Source organism: Calidris pugnax, unplaced genomic scaffold (genome assembly GCF_001431845.1).
Source record: "Calidris pugnax isolate Ruff unplaced genomic scaffold, ASM143184v1 scaffold320, whole genome shotgun sequence".
In the NCBI taxonomy this organism is placed as follows: Eukaryota; Metazoa; Chordata; class Aves; order Charadriiformes; family Scolopacidae; genus Calidris; species Calidris pugnax.
This window is the reverse complement of record NW_015091056.1, coordinates 321,993-346,994: the sequence shown is the minus strand read 5'-3', so window position 1 is coordinate 346,994 and position 25,002 is coordinate 321,993. Positions and strand designations below refer to the sequence as shown.

The following is a 25,002-nucleotide window of genomic DNA, read 5'->3' as shown; positions in this document are numbered from 1 at the left end:
CACCCGGATGAGAACAAACCTTCTAACACACACTGACACTCTCCACCAAATTTTACAGAAAGTCTGAATGGGAATCAGAAGAGCAACATCTCAGTTCACAAACTTAACACCAGTCTATCAGGACTGTGGGGGTGGTTCAGGAAAAAGGAGAAGACACACCAAACTAACCCCCAGCCTTGCTGAATTACTTGGAAGCAGTCGGTCCCAGAATAGTTTGCCCTGGAAAAAACCTGATTGAAGTCTTGATGTTGGGGCAAAATGGAGACATTGAGAAACACTTCTGTCGGTTACAGCTGAATGAAAGCACGTTGGGGAAGATAACTGTGCAGTAAGTGAGCAACAGAACTGGGGAAACCTGGCGTCATGAGGAATCGTGTCCCAGGTTCTGTCCTGACCTCCTCGGTCCTGCAGCTCCCTGTTGTATCTCCCAGGCTTTCCCTGCCCCAGGCCCAGGCTGTTACAGCCATACGTGCACCGACTGTCTCCACACACAGACTGATTACATGAGCACATCTCCTCGGTGGAGCTGTCACAGTCTTTTATCCAGAGACAACACTAATTTCAGGTTTTGTAAGTATTTTTGCCAGGCTATTCAAGCAGAGGGTGGGAGAGTGCAGGTTGTGCAGAGGAAAGCTGGTCGGTGGTGGAGAAGGGAGAAGGTCCCGGTTTGCTGGCCGTGACCAGGAGTTTCAGACGCTGTTGCAGCTCGAGCAAGGCTCCAGTTTTCCCAGCTTAATGGGACCCACAAGAGCCAGCAGCTGCCAGGTTCAGCTCCTCTTCTGCCACGGGATTTCAAACAGCACACGGGGACGTCATATCGCTGTGTCTAAAGTGTGCCACCGAGGCAGAGGTCAGGGACAGAGGGCTGATGAGCAGACTAGAGCACCATCTTAATCACATCTTCTCTTCCAAGAAAATAGAAACCTTGTGCTCAGTGATACTCCCTCAGTGCTTGGAACCGCTGTGTTTCCTACACACTCACTCCTGGGTTAGATAGGCCAGTGTCTGGGCTAATAGCCAGAGCGCAGAGGGGAAAAAAGCAGTCGTGCACTTAATTTTTCCTTTCTAAATTATCTGCTTTTTGATTTATCTGGGTGAGTGTTTCTCTGTGGCAAACGTATGGCTCTCCCATCACTCAGCCCTGGCGAGCGATGCTTCTTAAGAATGTAAACTGCTGAGAGCAGGGAGCTCATGTGTCCCTATGGCACCTGAGGCAGCAGGGCATGGGACTGGCTGCCACGGCCAGACACCGCGGCAGCACAGATATTAAAATGAAATGGTACTCTGTTACCCTGTGTGTTTGAAGTTGGGCCCATGTAGATCCTCTCAGCAGCCTGCAGAGTCTGTACTGAGGGGACAAATGGATGCATTTCTCCAGCAGAAGGTGTTCCCCATTGTCTGGGGGAATATCATCTGAGGGATTCACTGCAGGTGCTTCCAAACCTATTGTAGGACTGGAGTTATCTCCAGCGTAACCAGGAAAAACAGAGACGTTTCTAGCCTGGATGCCTGACCCAGTAAATACTTACGACCTACCATAAGCCCCAATTCAGCAAGGTACTTAAGCACATACCTAAATACCCACATGAATAAAGTCAGCCACGCTTTTAAGTGTCTTGTTGAACCTGGGCCATACAGAAGCTGAACACATCAAGCAACTGCCCACATCGAGTTCCCGTAAAAGAAAATTGATTTCCAGAGTGTATTCCCTCTGGCTGTTAACACTGAAGAAGAGTGAGTGATAAAATTGCTGCTGCTGCTTCTTCTTGGAGAGCGGCTGTGCGCGTACTTGCTTCCACTCAAGTATTTTCTCTCTGCTATTAAAAGTGTTTTGTGAATTTTGGGAGCTACGCCAGACACTGTGAAATAAAGATTCATGGGTTTTTGTATTATTTAGGCTCTGAACCTTCCATAATACCAGAAATAGGCAAATAAGAAGATCTTTATAAATGCATTAGATAAAGAAACAGCTGAACATGAGTACCAGGAAAGGCTGTTGGCTGTGGCTGAACCCTGTGGCATGTCCCTGCAGAGGGTCTGCAGGCTGGGGACCAGTCCTGCTTTTTACACATGGAGCTTCAGCGGGAGGGGACCCAGCTCTGGAGCAGGGGCTGCTCCATTGGCCAGGGACTGGCCAGTATCTCAGTATGTTTTGTTGCCATTTTGAAAAATATTGGTGCATGGCAGTTGCCGAAGTTATCACTTACAGATGCCTCATGGATGCAATACAGAAAACTCTTCTCTATCTGTGGATCAACAATTTATTATCCATTCAGAGATAAGTGGAACTTTGGACCACAGCCTTTTACATTTTTTTAAGGTGACTAAAGTTCTTTCTTAAAGAACATTGAGTGCTATCTTGGGATTTATACCAGCACTATTGTTCCAGGGCACGAACGCCGCAAAATCCCTGCCTTTACTGAAGTGATTACTCACAGTGCGTTATAAAATAGTCTGGTTATGTGAAATTGTTAATTCCGAATGCCCTCTGGCTGGGATCTGTGATCAAACACTACTGCAGTATGTGATCAGAAGGATCATCACTTTGCTATCAGTAGACACAGATACAAAAGAAATATTTTGACTACTAGCCACAAAGGAGTCAGGATGAATCCTCAGAACATTGAGTGTTCTGGAGGTCGGTGCTGAGAGAAGACAGCAGGCTTTTAAGATTATATTTTCCCTGACTCAGTTTGGTCTGACCTGCGATCATCTGCCCATCTTTCCAAGTGTCTCCCATTAAACCTGCTGCCAGATGTGATGGCAGAGCTGTGTGACTGGCTGTGGGGAGCTCAGGGCTGTAGAGCAGCCTGTACAGCAGCCCAGAGGAGCCCAGGGCTACCAGGAGCAGCACCATCCCCACCGGTCCATCTGCACTGGGACAGGGATGCGGGCTGGGGAATCGCTATGCTCTGCTCCAGCCAAGTACAGTAACGTGGCAGTCCCTTCTCAAAAGGGTTTAATCATCCAGTCAGAGCAATGATTTAATCACTGTGTTGAAAGCAGTGATGATAGTAAGAGAAAAATAGGCTTGCATGGTTTCCTATTAGAGGCAATTTTTTATATATAACCCAGACATGAAAAGCTAAGAGATATTAATGACTCTTTGGATGGGACAGTAGCTTGGTACCTTCAGGGCTTTGCTAAGAAAGTGACCTCGTGGGTTATGTATAGCTGCTAATGACTGCCCGAGATAGAGGCTGAAATCATTTGGACTTTAAAAATCACAGGGAACTTTCCTTTTTCCACACTTCTTCAGTGGAAGTTCCAGTGCTTGGATCTCCTCGGGTATCTCTGGAGTGGCCCAAGCTGTATCTACACCTTCATCTTCACATCTGAGAACAAAGTCACTCTTAAGTTACTCTTCTATCAAACTTTTAAGTATAGCATTTTTTTTTGTAAAACAGAATCTATCTCTTCAGATACCTAAGGAGCCAGAAACTTCTCCTCACTGGCAGACAGGAGGAACCCCACTCCTTACTTCCTTGCTCTCAGATCAAACCTGAAGGGCTTGGTTTTGTATCTCCTTATTGCCTTACTGCTCTGGGGGGACCGTTCCCCTGCGGGACTCCGTTTCTGTGCTGGGAGCCAGTAGCTGCCAGTGGTTTTGAGGAGCAGCAGCCTGGAAGGCGGAGTGCCTGATCTCAGCCTGCCAGAGAGCCTTCATCTGCCTCGTTACGAACCCCGAGCGCATGACTCCGTTTCCCAGCCTGCAGTTATGCAATGTTTTCTCAAGGCCGCTATTTGAGTCTTCCTCCGAGCTGCGAATTAAAAGGTAATGCAAAGGTAAGATCCATTTCCCAATTCCCACCGAACGGGAAGGTTTCTGGACATGAAAGGAACTGGCCTCACATTTTTTGGCCGGGGACTCCTGAAACCAGATGGTATAGATTTTGTACCTAAGCTTATTCAGCGTTTACTGCTGGCTGCTCTATTAGTCCTGGCAGCTGCTTGGAAACCTCCTATCCCCCTGAAAATTAACACCTGGTTTCAGAAATACTGAAGTACAAGTGATGGAAAAACTATCTAGCTTCATAAGATGAAAATCCAGGCATTATTAAATGGAAATTTGTTAGCCCAGAAGTAACTCTTCTAAAAGTAGCAAAAGGCAAACCTACTGAAAAAGGTAACTTTGTCTCCTGGAAGAAAATGTCTATAAAATTAACAAATTTAAAGTGTTGGTAAACACTTTCAGATAAATAAATATTACTAAGCATGGTTTAAATGTTTGGGAACTAAACACGAACTTAAACAGTGTTTTCAGACCTGGTCATCTCTCTCCACAGACCTCAACTAGTACATTGATGTTTTCAGACCTGCTAACTCTTCCCTCACCTGGATGTTATTAACTATGACTCCAGGTGTTCACATTTAGGGTAACAGCTTGGTCTTACTGTCTCAGAGCCAGTCACCTTGGCCCCAGCGTGAGGATTGGGATTTCTGTATCAACTTTGCTGTAGTTTTGTGATGTCTAGATACGTGTTTGTACAGGCCTGGTAAGCGCCAAAGCCATCAACGTGGGGATGTGGGGAAAAAAGGACCAGATTTTACAGCAGGAATGAGCCTGAATCCAGGAATCCTCCTACCCACGATCAGCTCCGTGCACCTCAGACTGTCCCTACTCAGAGTGTGACAGTGCACGATGTGTTCTTGCCACCAGGATTCTTGCACTGTTGAGCTCCTCACACCACTTGTTCTGAGTGCAGGGGGACCCCAGTGTCAGGTGGTGACTTAAATTCTCAGAGCCTCCCCCGCTGCAGTTTGGCACCGATCACCTGGGTCTGACTGCTGGGGCCTGTGACAGCTGGGACCTCGGAGAGCTTCAACTCCAGCAGGACGTTTACACTGTCTTCAGTTTGCAAAACTTAACGTGGCCAAAATCATGTTGCAAATACACGTTCACGCTACAAATCAAGCCTGTAGATAAGCCAGTAGGAAACCACGTGCTTCTCCCGACGAGCTGCAGTCACTGTCCCAGCTGTGAGGTGTCTGCACAGGCAGGGACACAGGGGCTCTGTCTGCTCCCTGCAGGGGACACACACGCTCCTGGGTGTCACTGGGGCACCCCGTGCTACTGCCATGTGGCTGAGCTGAAGAGGAAAGCCACAGGGAGGGTGCAGAGAGGTGTGGGTTTGTAGCCTGTATTTCCAGGAATGCCCGTCCAGCCCCTTGTCCTTGCCCTCCAGTAGGAGCTGTGTTTTCTGCCTTGGCTCCGAGGTGAATCCCAGCGCTCAGCCCACGCCTCCTGTGCCAAACACTGCACCCATCTCTGCAGTGAGGGGACAACTGCCCATGCAGCTATCCACAATCCTTGTTCTAGCATTTTTGTTGTGCTTCATTTGGCAGTCAGTGGGAGAAGACATCTTGTAAAAGACAAGCTGTATTTATTTAATGTATTACACAGTGAAGATATTGGTTTACAAAGATAATAGATGCTGAGGTTGCAACTAATCCTACAAAATTCAGAAAAGATCCTGATTCTTTAGCAGACCGTAGCCTTTAAGTAGAATAACAAGAAAGATTGGTTGCATTTCAAACATGAACTTTATTAACAAGAAATGCGAGAGGGGAATGTATATGAAACTGACGTCTCACTAACTTCTGAGCATGTTTCTTTATGGCACTGTATCACCTGGAAAAGTCCAAGTCTCTGAGACATCCAACTGCTGCCACGGGCAGGTTTCTCTTTGTTGCTACGCTATTGCACTAGTGTTTCCTCTTTGACTAAAGTAAAGTCAAATTTTGAAATGAAAATGTTTCTTGGAAGATTTCACAAATTTCTTATCCTGTGTTTGTCGGCTCCTGACATTAAGTAACTCTCCGAGTGTCAGAGCATAACTCTGAGCTCCGCTTAAAAGCTGGACAGTTTAATTCCATGGTTGTTGTTGTCTGAACGAAACCATAGAAAAACAATGAATGAACAAATAATTGTTTGCAACGGCTGAAGCACAGGGCAGTGCCTGTGGCCCAGCCCCTGCATCCCCCATTGCTAACTGGTACCGTCTGCGTACCCTCCTGGATGACACTGTGTCCGGCTCTGGAGGACCCAGCACAGGAAGGACATGGAGCTGTTGGAGCAGGTCCAGAAGAGGCCCCGGAGATGCTGGGGGGGCTGGAGCCCCTCTGCTGGGAGGGGGGGCTGAGAGAGTTGGGGGGGTTCATCCTGGAGAAGAGAAGGCTCCGGGGAGACCTTAGAGCCCCTTCCAGTCCCTCAAGGGGCTCCAGGAGAGATGGGGAGAGACTTGTGATCAGAGAGGGGAGCCATGGGATGAGGGGGAAGGGTTTGACCCTGAAAGAGGGGAGATGGAGCTCAGATGTGGGGAAGAACTTCCTTTCTGTGAGGGTGGTGAGAGCCTGGCCCAGGCTGCCCCATCCCTGGAGGGGTTCAAGGCCAGGATGGAGGGGGCTTGGAGCAACCTGGGCTGGTGGGAGGTGTCCCTGCCCAGGGCAGGGGAGTGGAACTCGGTGATCTTTAAAGTCCCTTCCAACTCTAACCATTCTATGATTCTACTTTGTGGTGAGTAAACTGTCCTAGGAGAAGGATCTCCACAGCCATTTCCTCCTTAAACATGGGGGTTGAAGACTGCATTCCCCACCTCCAGAAGTACGTCTCAGCCACCAGAGACATCAACTTCCCATTCTGCTTCTTGAAATCCTGTTGCTGTAGCAAACTGAGTGTGAGTCAGGATTAGAAAGTAAAAGCACAAGCAGCTGATCCTGTAGGTTGCTGGTAAGGAGAGTCTCCAAGCAAGAAGGGGATCCATGGTCCTGGGTAGGTGAAGCGCAAACGAAAACCCAGACACACTCCTGGCATGGACCTTGTTGAGTCCAACTGTTGAGCTTTTCTCATTTTGACAGGCAACTTCTCGTGTAGGACTCCACCTTTCAGCCCCACTGAAAAATCATAGAATCACAGAGTGAAAAACCAGTTTCTGCTGTTTGGGCCTAGAAAAAGCTCGCAAATACAGAACAGATGCACACACACACAGAGGGACATAACTATTTCAAATTGTCCTCTGTGCTAGGAATCCCAAAGAGAAGCAGTGAGGCTGGGATCCATACATCAAGACACTGATCCCGTGGCTTCTTTATACAAACATGGGTATTTCAGGACCGTATTTCAGGACCCTCGTAGCTAAGGGCAAAGGAAGGTTTGTCATCCACACATAGGATTCACACGTGTAAGAACTGTGGCAGAAGGCAACTGCTAAATTTATTTTGGGGATAAAAATCAATTTACTTCTTTGTTAAAAAAAAAAGAGTAATAGGCAAAACTAATTAAAGTGCAATCCTGGTAATTATTGACATCAATGAGAGTCCAGAGTTCACTAGGCACCCAAATTCAATTAATCTGCTCAAACTATAATGTTACAAAGAAACATTTAATGTCTAAGTATTTATGAACATGTGTTCTATGGTATAATTTTGTTTAATCTTCAGAGGCCTCTCAGAGGCCTCTAAATTTAATCTTAGACAAACTGGGAACTTTTGCCTGACTAAAAAATGCCAAATAAAGCCTAAAAAGGGATTGTTAGGATTCGAATCACTGGTTGCCTCCAGCTGCTTTGTTCTGCACTGGTATTGTAAAGATGCCATAAATCCAGGTTACCAGGCGAGCTCAGGGAGGTTTGGAGCTGTTTCATGTACTTGTAGCTCCACAGAACAGCTGAGTGTCCCCATGAGTGTGAGCCTTTGACCCAACAGCATTTACACCAGGGTCCCCCAGAAGAACTGCTCTAGGCCCAGATTTCCATATTCTTCTATACGCTTAGATTTTTTCTCTTTCTCCCGATGGCTGCCTTCCAGGGGACTCCACACCTAAAAGCAGAGGTGCAGACCCAGTGCCATTGCTACACCATCAGAGAGGAGGGGGAGGGACACTACTGAGATGCAAACACATCTTTTGAAACAGCAAATAGACTCATTTGGAAAACACATGCTGGAAAAAAAAAAAAAATCCCACTGTCAAGCATAAGCATATTTTTGTTTGCTCCACAAGGCAGGGCAGCATTCAGTATCAATGTATTAGCATTAAAAATAAAAACATCTGAGAAAGCACACACCTGCCACCTTTTTAGGCAAAGAGCTGCCTCTGAACACCAATTTCCTGTTTTCTCCTGCGTTGTTTAAGGGCAGCCCTGAGTCGCTGGTTTGTCCAAGGGCCAGCAGTCAGGATGGTCACCAGCAGCAGTCTGGGGCTATTGACCCACTCCCAGACCACTCCTCCACGTGCATAAGCATATTTTTGTTTGCTCCACAAGGCAGGGCAGCATTCAGTATCAATGTATTAGCATTAAAAATGAAAACATCTGAGAAAGCACACACCTGCCACCTTTTTAGGCAAAGAGCTGCCTCTGAACACCAATTTCCTGTTTTCTCCTGCGTTGTTTAAGGGCAGCCCTGAGTCGCTGGTTTGTCCAAGGGCCAGCAGTCAGGATGGTCACCAGCAGCAGTCTGGGGCTATTGACCCACTCCCAGACCACTCCTCCACGGCACGGCTGTGAGCTGGTGACCACCACTGCCCATATCAAGGAGCCACAGCCCTTACCCAGGCAAAGGCACTTAAAAACATCACAGCAACCTTATTAACTATGAAGAACATCACTGTACACTGAGAAAACCAAGCTTAGTCTGTGCTGCTATTCAGGCTGGGTAGTCTAAACACAAACTGCCTACCTTGCAGTCCCTGGGAGAACGACCTTCGAGCTGACTCCTCTGTTCCCAAGCCTGGCAGCTAACTCCATGGGACGCAAAAAAATCCTGCATTTGTGTTATGATTCACTCCGTGCTTTTATAGGGTTAGTTTTGTTACATTTGTGCGGATGCAAGAGGAGTGACTTTCAGTGTAGAACAGACTATTTTCTCGCTTTGTGGCAGCTCAGTGGCACTGGGTGAGCCCAGGCAGGCAGCCTCGCCGTCGCTGAACAGCCTGGCAGCTCCACCGATTAACCCAGCTCTACTCCCACTGGGCTTTCAGGCACATCTCTGCTCCAACAGCAGGCTTGCACAGCAGGTTGGGGCAGCTGCAGAAAATGCCATAGGGCTTCTCTTCACCCCAGACAACACAGCTGCTCCTATCCAAAGGCTCCGGCGCAGTTTCTTACAGCAGGGAGCAGCATCCTGCCTCTGTGCGGCTGCGGCCGCGGCTCGCTCTTCTGCTTCCAGCAATCTCAAGCGGGTTCGTGTCAAGCACTTTCCTCTCTGTCATTTTCCTTTCTTTGTGTTACTTTTCTTCCTGTCAGGCTGAGGAAAGTGTGTTTGTTCTGTAGGAAAACAAAAACATTCTATCAGCAGTTGTTTATTTACAAAATTGTGGTCAAAGTTACATTTATTTAAGCACTACTTAAGGGTGTTGTTTTACACTCAAAGAAGTATATACACTATCTTTCACTCTGTAAACTACCACTTCCATTCAGTCACACTGGAAACTGCAAATTTGTCATCCCCAGAAGGCAAAATGATTCTAAGCTAATAAATGAATTTTTAGCTCACTGGATAATTAATGTTTGAATAGAGCAAGATACTTAAAAAACCCAAATCTACATTGCTAAGAATAAAATTTGCAGTTAACTAGCTGAAAGGATTTAGCAATTCCTATACTTCACCATATTCTCCAATAAAGGATTTTTCCTTCATCTATGCTACAGCAGCAGCAATTTAAAAAAAAAAATATTTTTTTCAGTTAAGTACCTTCAGAAAGTTACTGATTCTCAACACAATCTTTCACAGGATTTTATATTTTGCTTATTGTTGCTTAAAAAAGCAAACTTGAAAAGTGCATGACATAGAGTAATACCGAGGAAGATTTCTGTGCACTCAAAAGGAATGCGAGCGCTTCCGTAATGTCAGAAACTGCAGAGTAATTCTGTCATTATTCAGTGTTCATTCTTCACCAATACAGAACTGACAGTTTCATTCACTTTTTCAATCACTTTTTTCCCCAGAAAAATAGATAGTTGAACTCTATACATCCCACTCTCGATAGCTCATATTAGATCACTGATTTCTAACATAATTTTGCAGATCAGTGATTTTCTGTCTGCTTGCTGAAGAAGGTGGATCACTGAGGAATCATTTGTGGCAAACTGTTTTGCATAAATTTTACTACTGCATTCTCAGGTGACAGAACATTATTTTGCAGTTAACAAAACGTCTTCACTTCTGAAAATGTGCATGGAAAAAATATATTCTGGTTACAGCCTACTCTGATGCTCATATTTTATCCGAAATGTTTTGGTTTTTTTAAACACCCTTATTGGCTATGGTGGTAAAAGAAATAAATAAAAATTACTTCAATTTTCCTCCTTCTGTTTTCCTGACTGCAGAACACACGCCAGCTCTGTGCACTGCACACTCCTGGTGTGTTAGAGGCATGTCCCGTGCACCTGCAAGTCACTATTTAAATTCTTCCTCCACTACAGCTGCCATTCTTCTTTTTTCTACCATGTCCATGTCCCAATAATATTATGGCTTAGCTTTTGTCACATGATTTAAGTAATCAGCAATGACTTCACCTCACCTGAAACCTAACCTGTCTGTCACTTTATTGGTTCTCCTTGAATTCAGTTTGTTGTAACCCACCATCGGGCACAGGGGAAAATCAGCTGGCAGGCAGGCGTCCCACTGGGTATCACCTACTTCTGATTAATTAAAAAAAAACCCAAACTGTATTTATGTTTTTGGCCTGAGATATGCATGTGATCAGTTGCCTAACTGCCTTTAATATTAACAAATATGCAGGTACATCCCTTTGTCTCAGTCCATCCACAGGTGTGCAGGCAACACCAGGCAAGAAGAGGCATTTTTCATCCCAGTGGCCTCATGGCTGCTTCCTCCACCGCTTTCTAGAGACAGTCAGAAACATCACCAAGAGGCTATTATAATTTTTTTTTGCTGAAGGGGTTGATATCTCAAATTGGGTTCACTCATTTGCCTCTGCAGCCGTGGCCAGACAAGTGGTGGGAAGGCAGCAAAGCAGGCGGTTCTGTAGCACTTTGCTGGGATTTGAGAGCTGACACAACCCCAAGGAAACCAACAGAGGCAGGAAAACTACTAGTGCATAGCAGACTCCTAGGGGGTTTGGCTGGAGAAAAAGTCACTGGGGAAAAACATAGGCCTTGGGGAAGGTGAAAGGTAATGTCTCTTCCAGTTTGTCTCTAAAGGGTGTTGCTGCCCTTCATGTGAAAAAAAAAGTGAAGGAAAACCATGAGGCTCAGGCTTTCTTGTGGTCTCCACCTCTGATCTGCCCTCCCTGACACATGACATTAACAAGCTGGCAGTTGAGTAGTATGTATCCATCTACCTTTCTTTGAATTCTCTGTTGATGGCCATTACTATTAAACATGTTATGCTAATTAGACCCGTTTGCAGTAAAGTAAGATCCCAGGAATGTCATGAAGTTGTGCACTCTCCTTTCTTCTCCATTTATAGTACATTTGCATAAAACGTGCTTTTTTAGAAGGTAGACAACAGGTATTTTTTAGAAAAGCTGTTTAGGTTTGTGACATTTTCTCAGAGAAGGTGGTCTTTTTGGCAGGTCTGGATTAGCTGAGGGGACTGGAGGTGCCGGAAGGTCCCTCTGGCCTGCAGTCATGGAAAGCACAACACTGCTCAGGCTGAAATTTGGAGGAGGAACTATGACTGGCATTAAATAAGTGTAGTGGATAAGGGAGCAAAATGCAAATAATGTAAAAATCTAAAAAAGTAACGAGAAAAGTTACATGAATGCAGACAAAATGGGTATGTGAAGTAACTATTTTGGTGTTATTTATTCATCTTTATGGATTTCACTGTCAATGCCTAAAATAAACAATTTTCTTTTACAGAATTAAATAAAGTATTTGACTAATATATCAGTGAGATCCTGCTTTAAGTAACTTCAAAAGCAGTGAAACTGACAGACTTTTAGCTGATGGCATGTGGAGTGCAGGAGTGAGTGCTGAGCAGGGATTTACACCCCTTTCCTTCTTTAGGAATGCACCCCCAGCAGTTCCCACAGGCAGCCGGTGTCCGGCCTGTGGAAGGCAACTGACTCCAGGCAGGCTCCTCACAGCCTTATATTCAGAGAGCTGGAAAACAAAACTGAAGCTTAAATTGTAAACCCTAAAACCCTAAAATAGTCTGAATTTCAAATACAATTGACAGTGGTTTGCCTTTCTTATTTTTCACTATTCAGCACTGGGTCTGAAAACAGATAGAAATAGGGCTAAATAATTTTTTTTAAAAAGTAATTTTAAAAATAATGGATCCTAGAGACTTCTTTCTTTGCTTCAGGAAAATAAAAGGTGAATGCCAAACACATCTTTGAGCTTCTAGTATTCATTATTGCAATTAAATTATTGCCATTATATTATTAGTAACAGCCACAAGAGAAAAGTTTATTGATAAAAATGCTATTTCCACCTTCTTTTTCAAGCAAGAGATTTGCTTAAGTTCCCCAGAGGAGAAGAAAACATACAATTTGCTCCTTTGTATTCTCTCTTTTCCTGTTTCTGGACAAGAGTATTGAGGCACACCTGAGCTACCCTACACCCACGGGAGAGAATGCCCAGAGGTAAGAGGAGAGTCAGCCTGTGCCCTCCAACCCCCGTGATCAAGCCCATCAGCTGCGTTACAGAAGAGTTCACTTTTGCTCAATTGTTATGTTCTGGTTTAGAGATATCATTTCATCACTGAAGAAAACATCAAAAGATTTTAGGCTTTGACATTCACATCCAGGGTAAGTTTCAAAGTCTTTCATCAGGCACTGAAACTGGATTAGCACCAGGAGGTATGTAACAGCCCCTCCCTGATAGAGAAGAAACCGAGGGACCTTTGGCTTAGCAAGAATCTATAAAATCTGATTATTAATTTCAAGACACCACACATTTAAAATGGAATTCTTCAGCATTCCTTGGGAAGGTTGACTCTAAAGTTATGAATTGATGAAGAGCTGATGAAGAGTCTGACTGAAGATAATGTCAAAATCCAGAAACACAGTAATTAAACTAATAGTTAGGAAGGACGGGCTGGGAGAGCAGCTTTAACAAGGTAAAATGGGGAAGAAACATTTCAGGTCAGAAAGGAAACACTGCTTTTCAATTTAATATCCAAATATTACCCTTGTTTCAATGTACCGTGCATTAGAGGAGTGGATAAAACTAGCCTTTAGATCCATCTCTTTCCTTACAGAAACAGAGAACACAATGTTTACGGGCCCCACGCTTGGCCTCTTTTTAATGACTGCAACGTATGGAGCTGTTTGCGAGAAACCCACCTCAGCCGCAAGCAGGAGTCACAAAATAATGGCACTGAACTTGCCTTTATTCAAAAACTCTGCCAAGGCTGTTTGTTTTCTTGAAGAAGTCTGACCCGGATGGTGGGATGTTAATTGCTGATTGTTCTTAGCCCTGCTCACCCGTCCCGGACGATGTGTTTAGTTCCCAAACACGGGGCAGTGTTGGGGGAAAACAGGGAAATGGTGAGCTGCAGCTGGAGCCACAAACACACCCACTGCACACAATGAACTAACCTATGCTCAAAAACTGCAACAGTTCAAAAGTGAAAAATATAAAATTCTTGAAATGCTATTTGAAAATAAGGCAGCTGCTTGCAGGAAATGGATGTAAAACTCCTGCAGCTTCTGAACAGGCAAAACATGAAAACGTGCCTGTTTAGGCACAGAACTGCCTTTTTATAAAGCTGCATGAGCATGACAAAACTAACAACTTCAGCTTTTCAACAGTTCTTTTAAAATCTATTTTTCATTATTCTTTTAGCTATTTAATGATATTTTATAATAGCATTCTATCAGAACATTATGGATCTGCCAGAAAGAAAATGAAAATAGTCATGTTTAAAATAGGAAACATAATGTGAATATACAGTTCTCTGTGCTTCATTGTAATGTAATCATTAATCCAGGTATTAATACAAATAAAATCACTTAAACAGTTGTGATTTTATGAAATTTAGGCATTTAGTTAACTTATAAAATAATTTTGTCGATTGCAATGCATAATACATAGCAATGTATTTTTTCTTGTTCTACAATAGTTCTATATTAAAATTAAACTATTAAAAACTTATGTTTACAGAAATATTTACTGACAAATCTATATGTATTAAAGGAGAAATTGAAGTTATGGAAGTTCATGTTCTTTCAGGAAATCAGAAACTATAGTTTAACATTTTTACATTGGACCTCTGTTATCAACTGCTTGCAGCAACCAAGGTCATAAATTTTTCAAAACGTAAGAAAAAAAGGAAATCTGGTAAATAAGCAGATTTGAGAAGGCACTTCAAATTATTATTTTCTGTGGCTAAAACCAAAGAATAGTTCACTAGCAATATTAAACTACGAGAACCAACAGAAGTCTGAAGTATTAGACTTCAGAGCAGGTTTCATTACTGTCACTGCCTACACAGCAAGCACACAAAGGATCTAGTTCCTCATCCTGAGGCTCAGGACCTGTCCCTTTAAGCAGATCACTGCAGTTTCACATTTGGGTAATGCATTTGCATCGCTTTAGCCCTATAGCAGAGGTACCCTATAGCAGAGGCACCCTGTAGCAGAGGCACCCTATAGCAGAGGCACCCCATAGCAGAGGCACTTTTGCAACCCACAGAGTTTGGAAAACACTTGCCCACCCCAGTTTCCCACAGCCAGTCTGAGACTGCAGGGCCCAGTTCTCAGCTCAAGGAAGGTCCAGGGGAGCTCCGAATGTATCCCAGCTGCAGAAGGGATGCTGCTGAGATGCTGAGTTACTGCTGGTCCCAGCGCCAGTTTCGGTGTGTACATTATGGGCACTACAGTACGTGACCCTATGGAGCTCCTGAGGCAGAGCCATTTACTTCACTGATGAAACAAATGTTTACTTCTGTTAGTGCTGCTGAGCCATTAACTGGAATTATTAATCTGCAGAAAAAACCCTGTGTTTTAAAGTGTTTATCCATTCACAGAAAAAAAGGTTTAGACCCTGATTTAAGATCTGCATCGCCGTTGACGATTAATGGCAAGTGACAGTCAAAGCTGAAAGAACAAAGCATGATATTCAAATATCTGACAGAGTATGAAGAACTGGCAAATCTTAAATTCTCTCCTGCTGTCAGATACCATACTTCTGTTTGGACTACATTTTGGGGATATTGCAAAATTAACTAAAATACCAAATCATTCAGATTTAAGAACAAACTGCAGTAAAACTGGTTCCTATCTGGGTGCCGATAATTTTGAATATATTAAAATAAAGACAATAGACTTATCTTATTGAATTAACATTTAAATTTGCAAACATCCCACAGGCCAAAGAAAACAAAAAACTAATAAATATGCTGAAAAACTCCATACCTCAGTATGAAATCCTGACCCCTTCTCCAGCTAAGTACACACAGCCCAAAGACAGGGAGGATGCCAAGCTGCAGGGGCCCCTCTGCGGGGAAACCTGTGCTCCAGTCGGCAGCGACCGGCAGCCGAAACCCCGGCGCAGGGATGGACGCTGGGGACAGGGGGACACTTCAGAGTGGTGGCCAACGGTTGGTGACACTTTAGATGGGTGGCTGACTTCAGAGCCAGCGTGTGTTCCTGTGTCCAATTAAGCCAACGCCATACTTTGTGCTAATGCAGTGTTTATCTGGATTTATGTGCAGAACGTAACTACAGGCTCATTTCAGTGTGAGTTTTTGGTGCTTTTTAGGCTCCCGGCCCTGCAGTCCACCCAGAGCAGGCCTTTTGGTGTCACATCTCCCAGAGAGGCCACACGAGGTCCGCTCAGACCAGGCCTTTTGGTGTCACATCTCGCAATGAGGCCACTCAAGGTCCACCCAGAGCAGGCCTTTTGGGGTCACATCTCCTAGAGAGGCCCCACGAGGTCCACCCAGAGCAGGCCTTTTGGGGTCACATCTCCTAGAGAGGCCCCACGAGGTCCACCCAGAGCAGGCCTTTTGGTGTCACATCTCGCAATGAGGCCACTCAAGGTCCAACCAGAGCAGGCCTTTTGGTGTCACATCTCCCGAGGCCACACAAGGTCCAACCAGAGCAGGCCTTTTGGTGTCACATCTCCCAACAAGGCCACACAAGGTCCAACCAGAGCAGGCCTTTTGGTGTCACATCTCCTAGAGAGGCCACACGAGGTCCACCCAGAGCAGGCCTTTTGGTGTCACATCTCCCAGTGAGGCCACACAAGGTCCACCCGGAGCGGGCCTTTTGGTGTCACATCTCCCAGCAAGGCCACATGAGGTGACGAAGGAGAGGACAAGGGTGTTGTACGAGGCCCTGGACTCGTGCAGCAAATAAATTCCACCCCCTTGGGAAATGGTTGCCCACTCACAACCCAAGGCCTTGGCCCAAGGCCTGTTTAGGCCGCGCCAGTGCCTCTGGTGGGCGCTGAGTTCCCTCGGTGTCAGGAGCACTCAGCACCTGGCGGTGGCAGGGTTTGGAGGTCAGGTACAGGCAGCCGGGGAGCCGCCACCTCCGTTTTCTTTCCTGTCGACTGACAAAGGGCTGGGCGAGGATTTGGGCAACTTGGTAAAGCCAGAGCCAAAGCAGCGTTCCCCTTGGCTCACGCGGGAAGCGGTTTGACAGGCCGCTGTCTGTGAGGGGAAGGTGTGGCCCTGCTCGCCGGCGGCCCCTCCGTACACCTCGCACCGGCGCTGGCCCCGCGGAGCCGGCACCCCGCAGCCGGCGACCGCTGCCCCCGGGTGGCGACAGCCTGGGCCCGAAGGCGGCGGGCGCGGCGGGCGGCGGTGGGGCGGCGGTGGGATGGCGCCCGGCTCCCTGCCGGCTCTCCCCGCGCCGCCGCCATTTCATGCCGTTTCCAGGGCAACGCCGCGGCCGCTCCCCCTCCCCTCCGCCCCGGGGGCGGGGCCGGCGCGCGCGGCCGTTGGGAAGTGCGTCACGGCGTGCGGTCGCGCACGTCTGCGTCAGCGCGGCCGATTCGAACGGGCGGCGGGCGGCACGGCGGGAGGGCGGCAGGAGGAAGAGGAGGATGAAGCGCACGGCGCCCCGCAGCACTCTGCGGAAGATCATAAAGATGCACAAGCCGCAGTTGCGCCTGGCGGCCAACGCCGACCTGCTGGTGAGGAAGGGCGGGCGGCCTGCAGCGGGGGTTCGGGCCGCTCCGCAGCGCCGGGCCCGGCGGCCGGCCCCGACACCGACCGGTCGGGCTGCTCCGGGAGGGCTCCCCCGGGCCGGGGGCGTTGGGCTTGTGGCCGTGGCGGGCAGCTCAGCAAGTCTAGTTGACGTGGGGCAGGTGTCCCTAAATAGGGGCGTCTGTTCTCTAAACGTTGAGGGAATTAATGTTATAGTTGCATAATTCTTCAAGCATATGGGGTACTTGAGAGCTGGAGATGGGCATCTCTGGTGTTGAAAGCAAGACTGGAATTGCCTGCGCTGTGGTGACAGGGCTGCTGTGATGCAGGGGGACATAAGAAGGAGGTAGGAATGTGCTGTTTGGTGGACACGGCTGGGCTCTGGCTGTTACTGGCATATGAAGTTAGCAGAGCTTTTTTCAGAGCCTGGACAAGCACATCTGCCCCACGAATCTCATTCCTGTTTCTGCAGTGATCTGCAGGCAGGGGAGTGGCAGAGTCTGTGGGGAGACAGATGATTCGTGTGTCTAATAAAATACTAGTAAGTCATGATTACAGCTCTCAGCTTTGCAGGTTGCTGCTGTACTGTAGGTTTCTGAGGGTGAGTTTGGGGATTCAGGGACAGGCTGGTTCATAAATATTGTCTCACTACGTGTACACACAGCTGTTCAAAGAGCTTGACGTGGAAGGATTGAGAAATAGGAATTTGGATTATCTGGCAAATATGTAGATGCTTGTTTATGTAGAGCAATTTGGATATACAGACATCAATCAGCTGAATTAGATTAATGAGTTGATAGACTGTTAAGGCATCTTGAATGATTATATTTTTGTAGAAGGCTATCTAAGTAATCTCTGTCTAAAACTAAGGAATGACTTATTAGTAATCTAATGAGGAGAATAAGGTGTTGTCATCCTGTTCATACTTCAAAAATACGTGCCAATAAAGGTGTGGGGATAACAGCCATATCAAGTCTCAGCTGGATTCCTTCTGACCTGCAGTAAGGGATTTGTGGCACAGGGAGGGCCTGTCCCAGCAAGAAATGACTTGGCTACAGCAAGGAAACCTGAACGCAGGAGAGCTTGTGGTAGCTGCCACGCTGAAAAAAAATAACATCTGCATAAAAAAATATTCTTTTAAGTGACTTAATATGCTTCGTTTGCTTGAGTGTCGTGCATGCTGTGTACTAGGATGGTCCCTGACTTGAATTGTAACTCCATTTTTCATATGTGTATGAAAGTTGTGTCTTGCAACATCTTGAACGTTGGTATCTGGATAGATGAAGCAAAATTTAAATTTATATTTAAATAATATGAGTGAATGTGGTAATTAGAGGATTTACATTTTAATGTAAACACTACATATTTTTGTATTTGGCCTAATGAAAATATAATTTCTTCCTACTGCTTTTGCTATCTTTGGAGTATTTTATGTCATGAGGACCTGGCCCCTTGCTGCTTCTGCTCAGACCCACTCAGAGCTTTCTCAGTGGAATGCGGTATCAAACTTAGCTTACACAATCACTAATAAAGCTTTTTATAGTCGTTAGTGACAGTTGGTCTGTGTTTCTGTGGTCATGTTAATTTGGCTTCAAGGTAGCCTTGCTGTTTGAGAAGGGGTGAGTGGGACATCCCTGGGGATCTTGGCCATTGGCTCCCGTCTCTCTGCCATCCTGCTCTGGGGCTGCACAGGCAATCGGGAGCTGAAGGGACTGAGACTAATGATCAGCAGCAGTCTGAGTGACTTAAAATACAGCTGTGCAAATTCTCATTTCGACACAGAGGATGAGATGAGAATGAATTTTAATAATGTGGTGGGAGCTTAATTATCTTTTCTGCTGATATCACATTAAATGGCTTTTAATATTAGAAGGCTTGGCTTTTTTTTTTACCTTTAAACAAGGATGTGCAGGGGTGATTGTCAATGATGTTCTTCAACTAGGCATGTGGCTAACAGCTGTTTATGTCTAGGAATAAGTAAGCAAAACTCCACCTGTGTTGATTTATAAAAAAAAAAAAAGGGTGGGTGGGTGTGTTATTCCTGTAGTTAGACAAGTAATACGTTTTGGGAGTGTTTTTTTGTCTCGCTGTTATTCCCTACAAACCCTGTAAGAGTGATTAAATTGCATACTTTAGGAGGTCTGTAGTAGCTGTCTGAAGGCAAAGCCATATACATTTTGAGCAGAGTGCTTGAGTGTGCTGCAGGAAAATGGGAGAACTGGCTGGTTTCTGGACTATCTTCCTGAACAATCTGTGTGTGGTGTTGAATCTCCTGTGATGCTCAGCCCAGAGAGGGGTCTGGCTCCTGGCTTAATCACACTGCTTTCCTTTCCCTGACTCTGCAGTGAGTATTTTTTTCTCAATAAACTAGTGTCATCGTATATGATCCTTACTAACACGTTTGAAAGACATAAGAATTCAAACAACTCTGTTAAATACCTGAATGGCATTTCTTCCTCACTTTTCAGATCCTTCTGATCAAGTATCTTTCTGAAATTTGAGGCTTTGTCAGAAACTATTTGTGAAGTCTTTACATCTTCCTCTGTGCACAGTGTGGCTAACACATTTCATCAAGCTTTCTCAAGAAGCTGATTTGTAAATAATGTCTTTAATTGATTAGATAAGAATAATGTTTAAGGTTTTTCCAATGCCCTGAGAACTCAGTTATTTACCTTTTTGAAAATAAGAGGTAAAGATTTTATTATTGAAGTTCAGCTATTCCCCCCACAATAGTCTGAGAAGAAAAAGCTGCAGACTTTGTTCCTGCTTTTCTTCTGTAATTTCAAGCTAGAACTCGGTTATTATTTTGTGCTAGAAGGGCAGGTTTGCATTTATGTTGCAGAAAAAGCTTGAAGTATTGCATTGAGTGATCCCTTTTGTCTTCCTTACGGGCATAGAATGGTGAAATATCAGTCTAGTAAATTGTTCTTCAGTTGTGGCAGCAAAACACCATTCTGGAGCTTGTCCCTGCTGTTGGTCAGCCCTGCTGCCCAGGAGTGTGGCAGTGGTGTGAGGTTTTACAGACATTCTTAAAACTGGACAGACTTTCTTGTATGGGAAATAAGCATTCTTTTGTGTAAGGTAGTTTTTGCAAGTAGTTCAAAACTGTTCTTTGATTTTATGCAGAGGGACAATCGTCTAATATTCGGGAAGGCAATGCCTTTCAACAGATGTGCTGTCATTTGTCAGTAACTGGCACATTTGGGGTGTTCAGTCATTCTGCCTTTCGTTAGCCTTTCTTGATTGCCTTGAATAATCTGGAATATTTATTAACCTGTGCTCTATCATGCCATGTTTTGATTTTAGTTACATGGCTTGGCTTAAATCTGTGAGTTTAGAAGCTTCTCAACATGAAGCAATTCACTTTGAAAATGGAAAAATGAAGGTACAGTGATTCTGAGAGACGGTACCGTCTGTAAAGGCAGTTTTAAAATTACCACTTGTGCCTTTAGGTATGTCAGCGGGAGGACTCTCGAGTGTGGAAGCTTTTGTTCCACCTCCCTCTTCTTCCCCAGGTTCTTTTCAGAAATCTAACCTCCATGGTGATTATCTAATAACGAGAGTTGTAATGTTTAATGCCACTTTAGTGCCACTGCTTGATTCCTTTGGAGATTATTTCTGTAACTAAGGACTAGTTTAAAAATGGCTTTGATAATTTGCTAAATACACCTGCAAGAACATCTGCTTTTTGTGTAGTAGATGCTTCCAGATGATGCCAAATATTATCTAAATTTGTCTATTTCATGCTGGCTTAATTTAGCTCAGGAGGCTGGAAAAAAAGCCCCTAAATTATTTGTCATGCGAACACGGCGGTGCCTGTCCTGTGTCAGATCCTCTGGGCTGCAAACCCTCTGCCAAAGAATTTCCTGTAAACTCGAACGGGAACTTGCCTTGTTATATCTTCCTGGGCTTTGCAGATCAAGTACAGCAGAAAAACTACATCACCTAATTCATGTAAAAACATTTTCATATATTTCAGTAATATTTTTCTGAGATCTCGATTGAAAAAGCTTTTTTTGTACACTTTACGTAGCAAAGTTAATGTTGTTGAAAGTTTAATTTGCAGACAGTGCAATTACCAATTTTCAGGTTGGACTATTAAAACACTTCACATGTCTGTATATCGCTGGAAGTTTGTGTTTTAGGTCCCTTATTACACAGGGGGGCTTTCACTGGCAATTTTAGTGCAAGTTGGAGCAGTCCCTTGGCTGTAGAAATTTGTGCTGCCTCTGTGGGAGCAGAGCAGGGTTCGTATTGAAAGGAACATTCCCCAGCCATTCTTGTCGTCTCAGAAGGTTGAGTGATGAGCTGGGAAAAATGGCTGGAACCTCCTGATGTTGAGAATTTCTTGTTCTGGAGAAATGAGTGTCAATTCTCTTTTGCACTGGGAAGGGGCAGAAGTCCTTGAACTTGTCCGTGGTCCGTTTGGTGATAAAGCAGGGATGAATTTGCTGTTTATTAAAAATCTGGCTGCTGTGGTCAGTGAAAGCTATTTACTAGTCAGTAAAGGCTCCCTCTTGTTCTCTGATATTTATGTTTACATTTTATTATAAAAACCTGCTAATGAAAATCATATTTGGTTTCTGCTAGATCAGTTGTTTGTATGATCATTTCCAGAGCACTTGGACAATTTAAGTATACTAAATTTAAGCTACATTTATGAGAGTCTTGCAGTAAGGAATATCTTGGGAATTTATTAAAACTTGAACTGAGAAGTACTTTGTTTGGAAATTTGGAATTTGGAAGCAAGCAGTCTGATATGCAAATCCTCTGTGTCAAACAATGAAGCTCTGAAAAAACAAACTGTGCTTAAACAGTTGGAATCCCCCTTGATTTTTTTTTTTCTCTTCCCTCTTTTAAAGGTGCATTTGAGCTTCTTGCTGTTTCTCCACCGACTGGCAGAAGAATCCAGGACAAATGCTTTTGAGAACAAAAGTAAAATAATTAAACCTGAGCATGCAATGGCTGCAGCAAAGGTAATAAAGCGTTTTTAATATTTTTCTTTTTTGTTGAATGTGAAATGTATTATGACAGCGTATACAAAAGTTTTCTGTGTTAGTGTCGATGTGTTTTTATTTATAATCCAAAACTTGCAGAAATGTAATGTTCTTTAATCCGTCATTGACATAATTCGCTGTCACCAGGACATCAAAATAAGTCTCCTTGCCCTATTTTTACTTGATTATCTGGTGTTTAAATTCATAGTTTCAATATGTGGGTGCATCTACCCAGTAGCCTATCAGCAGCACCCATGGGCTGAAAGCCCAGGGAGGAAATTCCAGGGTTGGAGGATCTTTATTTCTGATGATCCTATATCCAGAAAGTGTCTTAACTTCAGTGACAGCAATGAAGCTGCTTGGAACAAGTGGGAAATAGTTCCCAGAGGTACTGACACTGTCAGTTCTTCCCTTCTCTCTCTGAAAGCTGGTTTTGGTGGATTCTTGCAGCATTGTGTGGATGCTACTTAAAAAACCAGATATGTGGTGTGCTGTATGGGCAAGAGAAGAGCCAGAAGAGCAACCCAGCCAGCTCTGGGTTGCTGTATGGGCAGTTAAATAACAAAAATCACTATGTGAATATCTGAAAGAGGAGCCCTCTGCATTACAGAGCACGGTATGTTTTGTGCACACACAGAAGAAGGGAAGAGGAAGGTATTAACACAGGTTTCTCTCTCCAGAAATAGAGTACTGTCAAAGTGTGACCGAAATCCTTTCGTGTTCTGTAGCTCATTTCACTGGGATGGGGCTGGTTTCGTGGCAGAACTGTCTCTGTAATTTGTTATCTGTTCAACTGCCTACTGCTGCTGGGCAAATTGGAAGAACAGAGCTCAGTGTTATTTGATATTTGTGTCCTGTGGCTTCTGTTTATCTTTTTTTTTTTTTCTTCAGTGAAAAGCTTGGGTTGATACTTTCTATTCCCATAGTAACAGAAATATATACAGGATGTGTAGGGTAGCCAAGTTAATGTTGCAGTTGGAATCTTATGCATTTGTAATTTCTTTTTAACTGCGATCTTAACATTATTTGAACATTTTTGTGCTCCATTTATTTTTCAAAGATGAGAAGAAAGGAACAACTGCCTGTATTTTAATAATGTTAACACTTAAATGGTCCCGCTTGGGCTTTGAAGTTCATTTTTCAGCTTAAACTCCAAACCAAAAAATGTCCTTCCAAGGGTCTGGGCACTCTTGATGCAGAGAGAAATAAGGCACTGCAAACAACAATTGAGTACGGTACCTGCAGAATTGCAAATCTCTTTTTTTTTTTTTTTCTTTCTTTTTGTCTATGCCTACCCAGAGTAAGAGCTTCAAGGAATCCGCTGAGTGCGTAATTGCCATTTCTCAGCATTCTTTTTTTAAAAAAGCCTTTTATTTTAGACAATTCTTGGTTATGAATGTTCCTATTTTAAAAAAAAACAAAACAAAAAAACCAACAAAAACCAAATAGCTTTCTGATATCTGATATGGCATATTTCTGTTTGTATTTGCTTTATTTCTAACCTTTTCCCTAGACTCTTACCCTGTGATACCGATTGGCCGGTGAATGCTGGATCTGAGCATTCTGGCACTTTGGATCTCTTACTGCTACCTGGATTGTAGTGACAAAAGCAGTCATAAATATACTCTTTTTTTTTTTTCTTTTTACAGGTTATTTTAAAGAAAAGCAGAGGCTAGAAAACAGAATAACGGAGTTTCACAGCATGTGTTTCTGTGTTTTCTTACGAATGTGGGATCCTGTGAGCCAGCTTTTGCACTTGTGGAAGTATTTACTTTTGTCGACATCTGTCTCCTGACTCTGAGTATCTTGCTGTTTCTTCAAAAAAATAATTCAAGACTCTTACAATGTATATTTTAATACACTTCCTGTATAATTCTAAAATGTATGTCACTTGTCATTTAAGACTTTTGATGTACCTTATTTCTTCCATAATAATAGAGGAATGCCTATACCACAGTCACTTTTTAGGTACAATGTGTCATTTATTATTGGATGTGTGAGACTTTAAAAGGAGAACAGTAACAAAAGTGAAGGTTTCACTAAATTCATGATAGATTACGAAGTTCAAAGCAGGGTCACCAGCTAAACACAATCTTGAGTTTCAAAACAAGTGCTATAGAAATTAGCGTATTAAATATCTTGGCTTCAATTTGTTTATAAATGTCTTAGGAATTTTAAATGACTTTGAAAAGTAGGGTAGAACTTCTGTGTTCTGGGAAAGAAGACACATTTTGTATTTCCCAGCCGTGCTGTGAGGCTGGCCTCCCGTTTGGTGTGTGTGGGACAGGCTGGGGGCTCTGCTTCGGTGGGTGCGACAGATGGACACCAGGGGAGAGCAAAGCTGTGGCAGAGCCCATGGTTTGGAGGTGGAATCCCCTAAACTTGGGAAAGATGAACTGGCACGAGTGCAAGCTTCTTCCTCCCTGCTTTGACTGTCATCCTGACTTGGTAGAAGACTGGAAATCTACATTATATAAAAATATCTCTTTAAATTAATATAATTTTCTATTCCTAATCTGATATTTTTTAAACAATTGCTGAATACTTTGCTTAATACAACTATACCTTTGTTAAAAGATTTATCACAGTTTGACCTGATAATACAGGGTTTGGAATATGTGGTGGCTGATCCTTCATATGCACAGTGAGCTATTCTTAAAATAAAGTTCCTGAAACCATTATGTCTGCAGTAGTCTAATTTTGTTTAACGCGTTACTGAGTATATTCTAGAACTGCAACAAAAAAAGACTCGCGTTGTATAAATATTTGTGTAGTCTAAGGAAACCGGAGTGATGCCAGAACCTAGAATTTCATATCATGTCTACGTACTTGTTAAAATACTGTCCAACCTGGGAGAAGCCAACCTTTCACAGCACGCGGGGAGGAAGGACCCTTCCTCTGCTTTACTTGGCTCACAGGGCGCAGTTCCTGCTGCTGC

The 25,002-nt window shown here is 44.1% G+C and overlaps 1 protein-coding gene across 1 annotated transcript; it reads left to right on the top strand.

Annotated features, from left to right (window-relative positions):
- The first annotated feature begins 16,890 nt into the window (after positions 1-16,890).
- On the top strand, positions 16,891-24,742 carry CENPW (centromere protein W). Its single transcript, XM_014956639.1, has 3 exons — positions 16,891-17,054; positions 21,930-22,043; positions 23,714-24,742. The coding sequence occupies exons 1-3, from the start codon at positions 16,965-16,967 to the stop codon at positions 23,738-23,740; spliced, it is 231 nt and encodes a 76-aa protein (XP_014812125.1). The 5' UTR covers positions 16,891-16,964; the 3' UTR covers positions 23,741-24,742.
- The last annotated feature ends 260 nt before the right edge of the window (positions 24,743-25,002 follow it).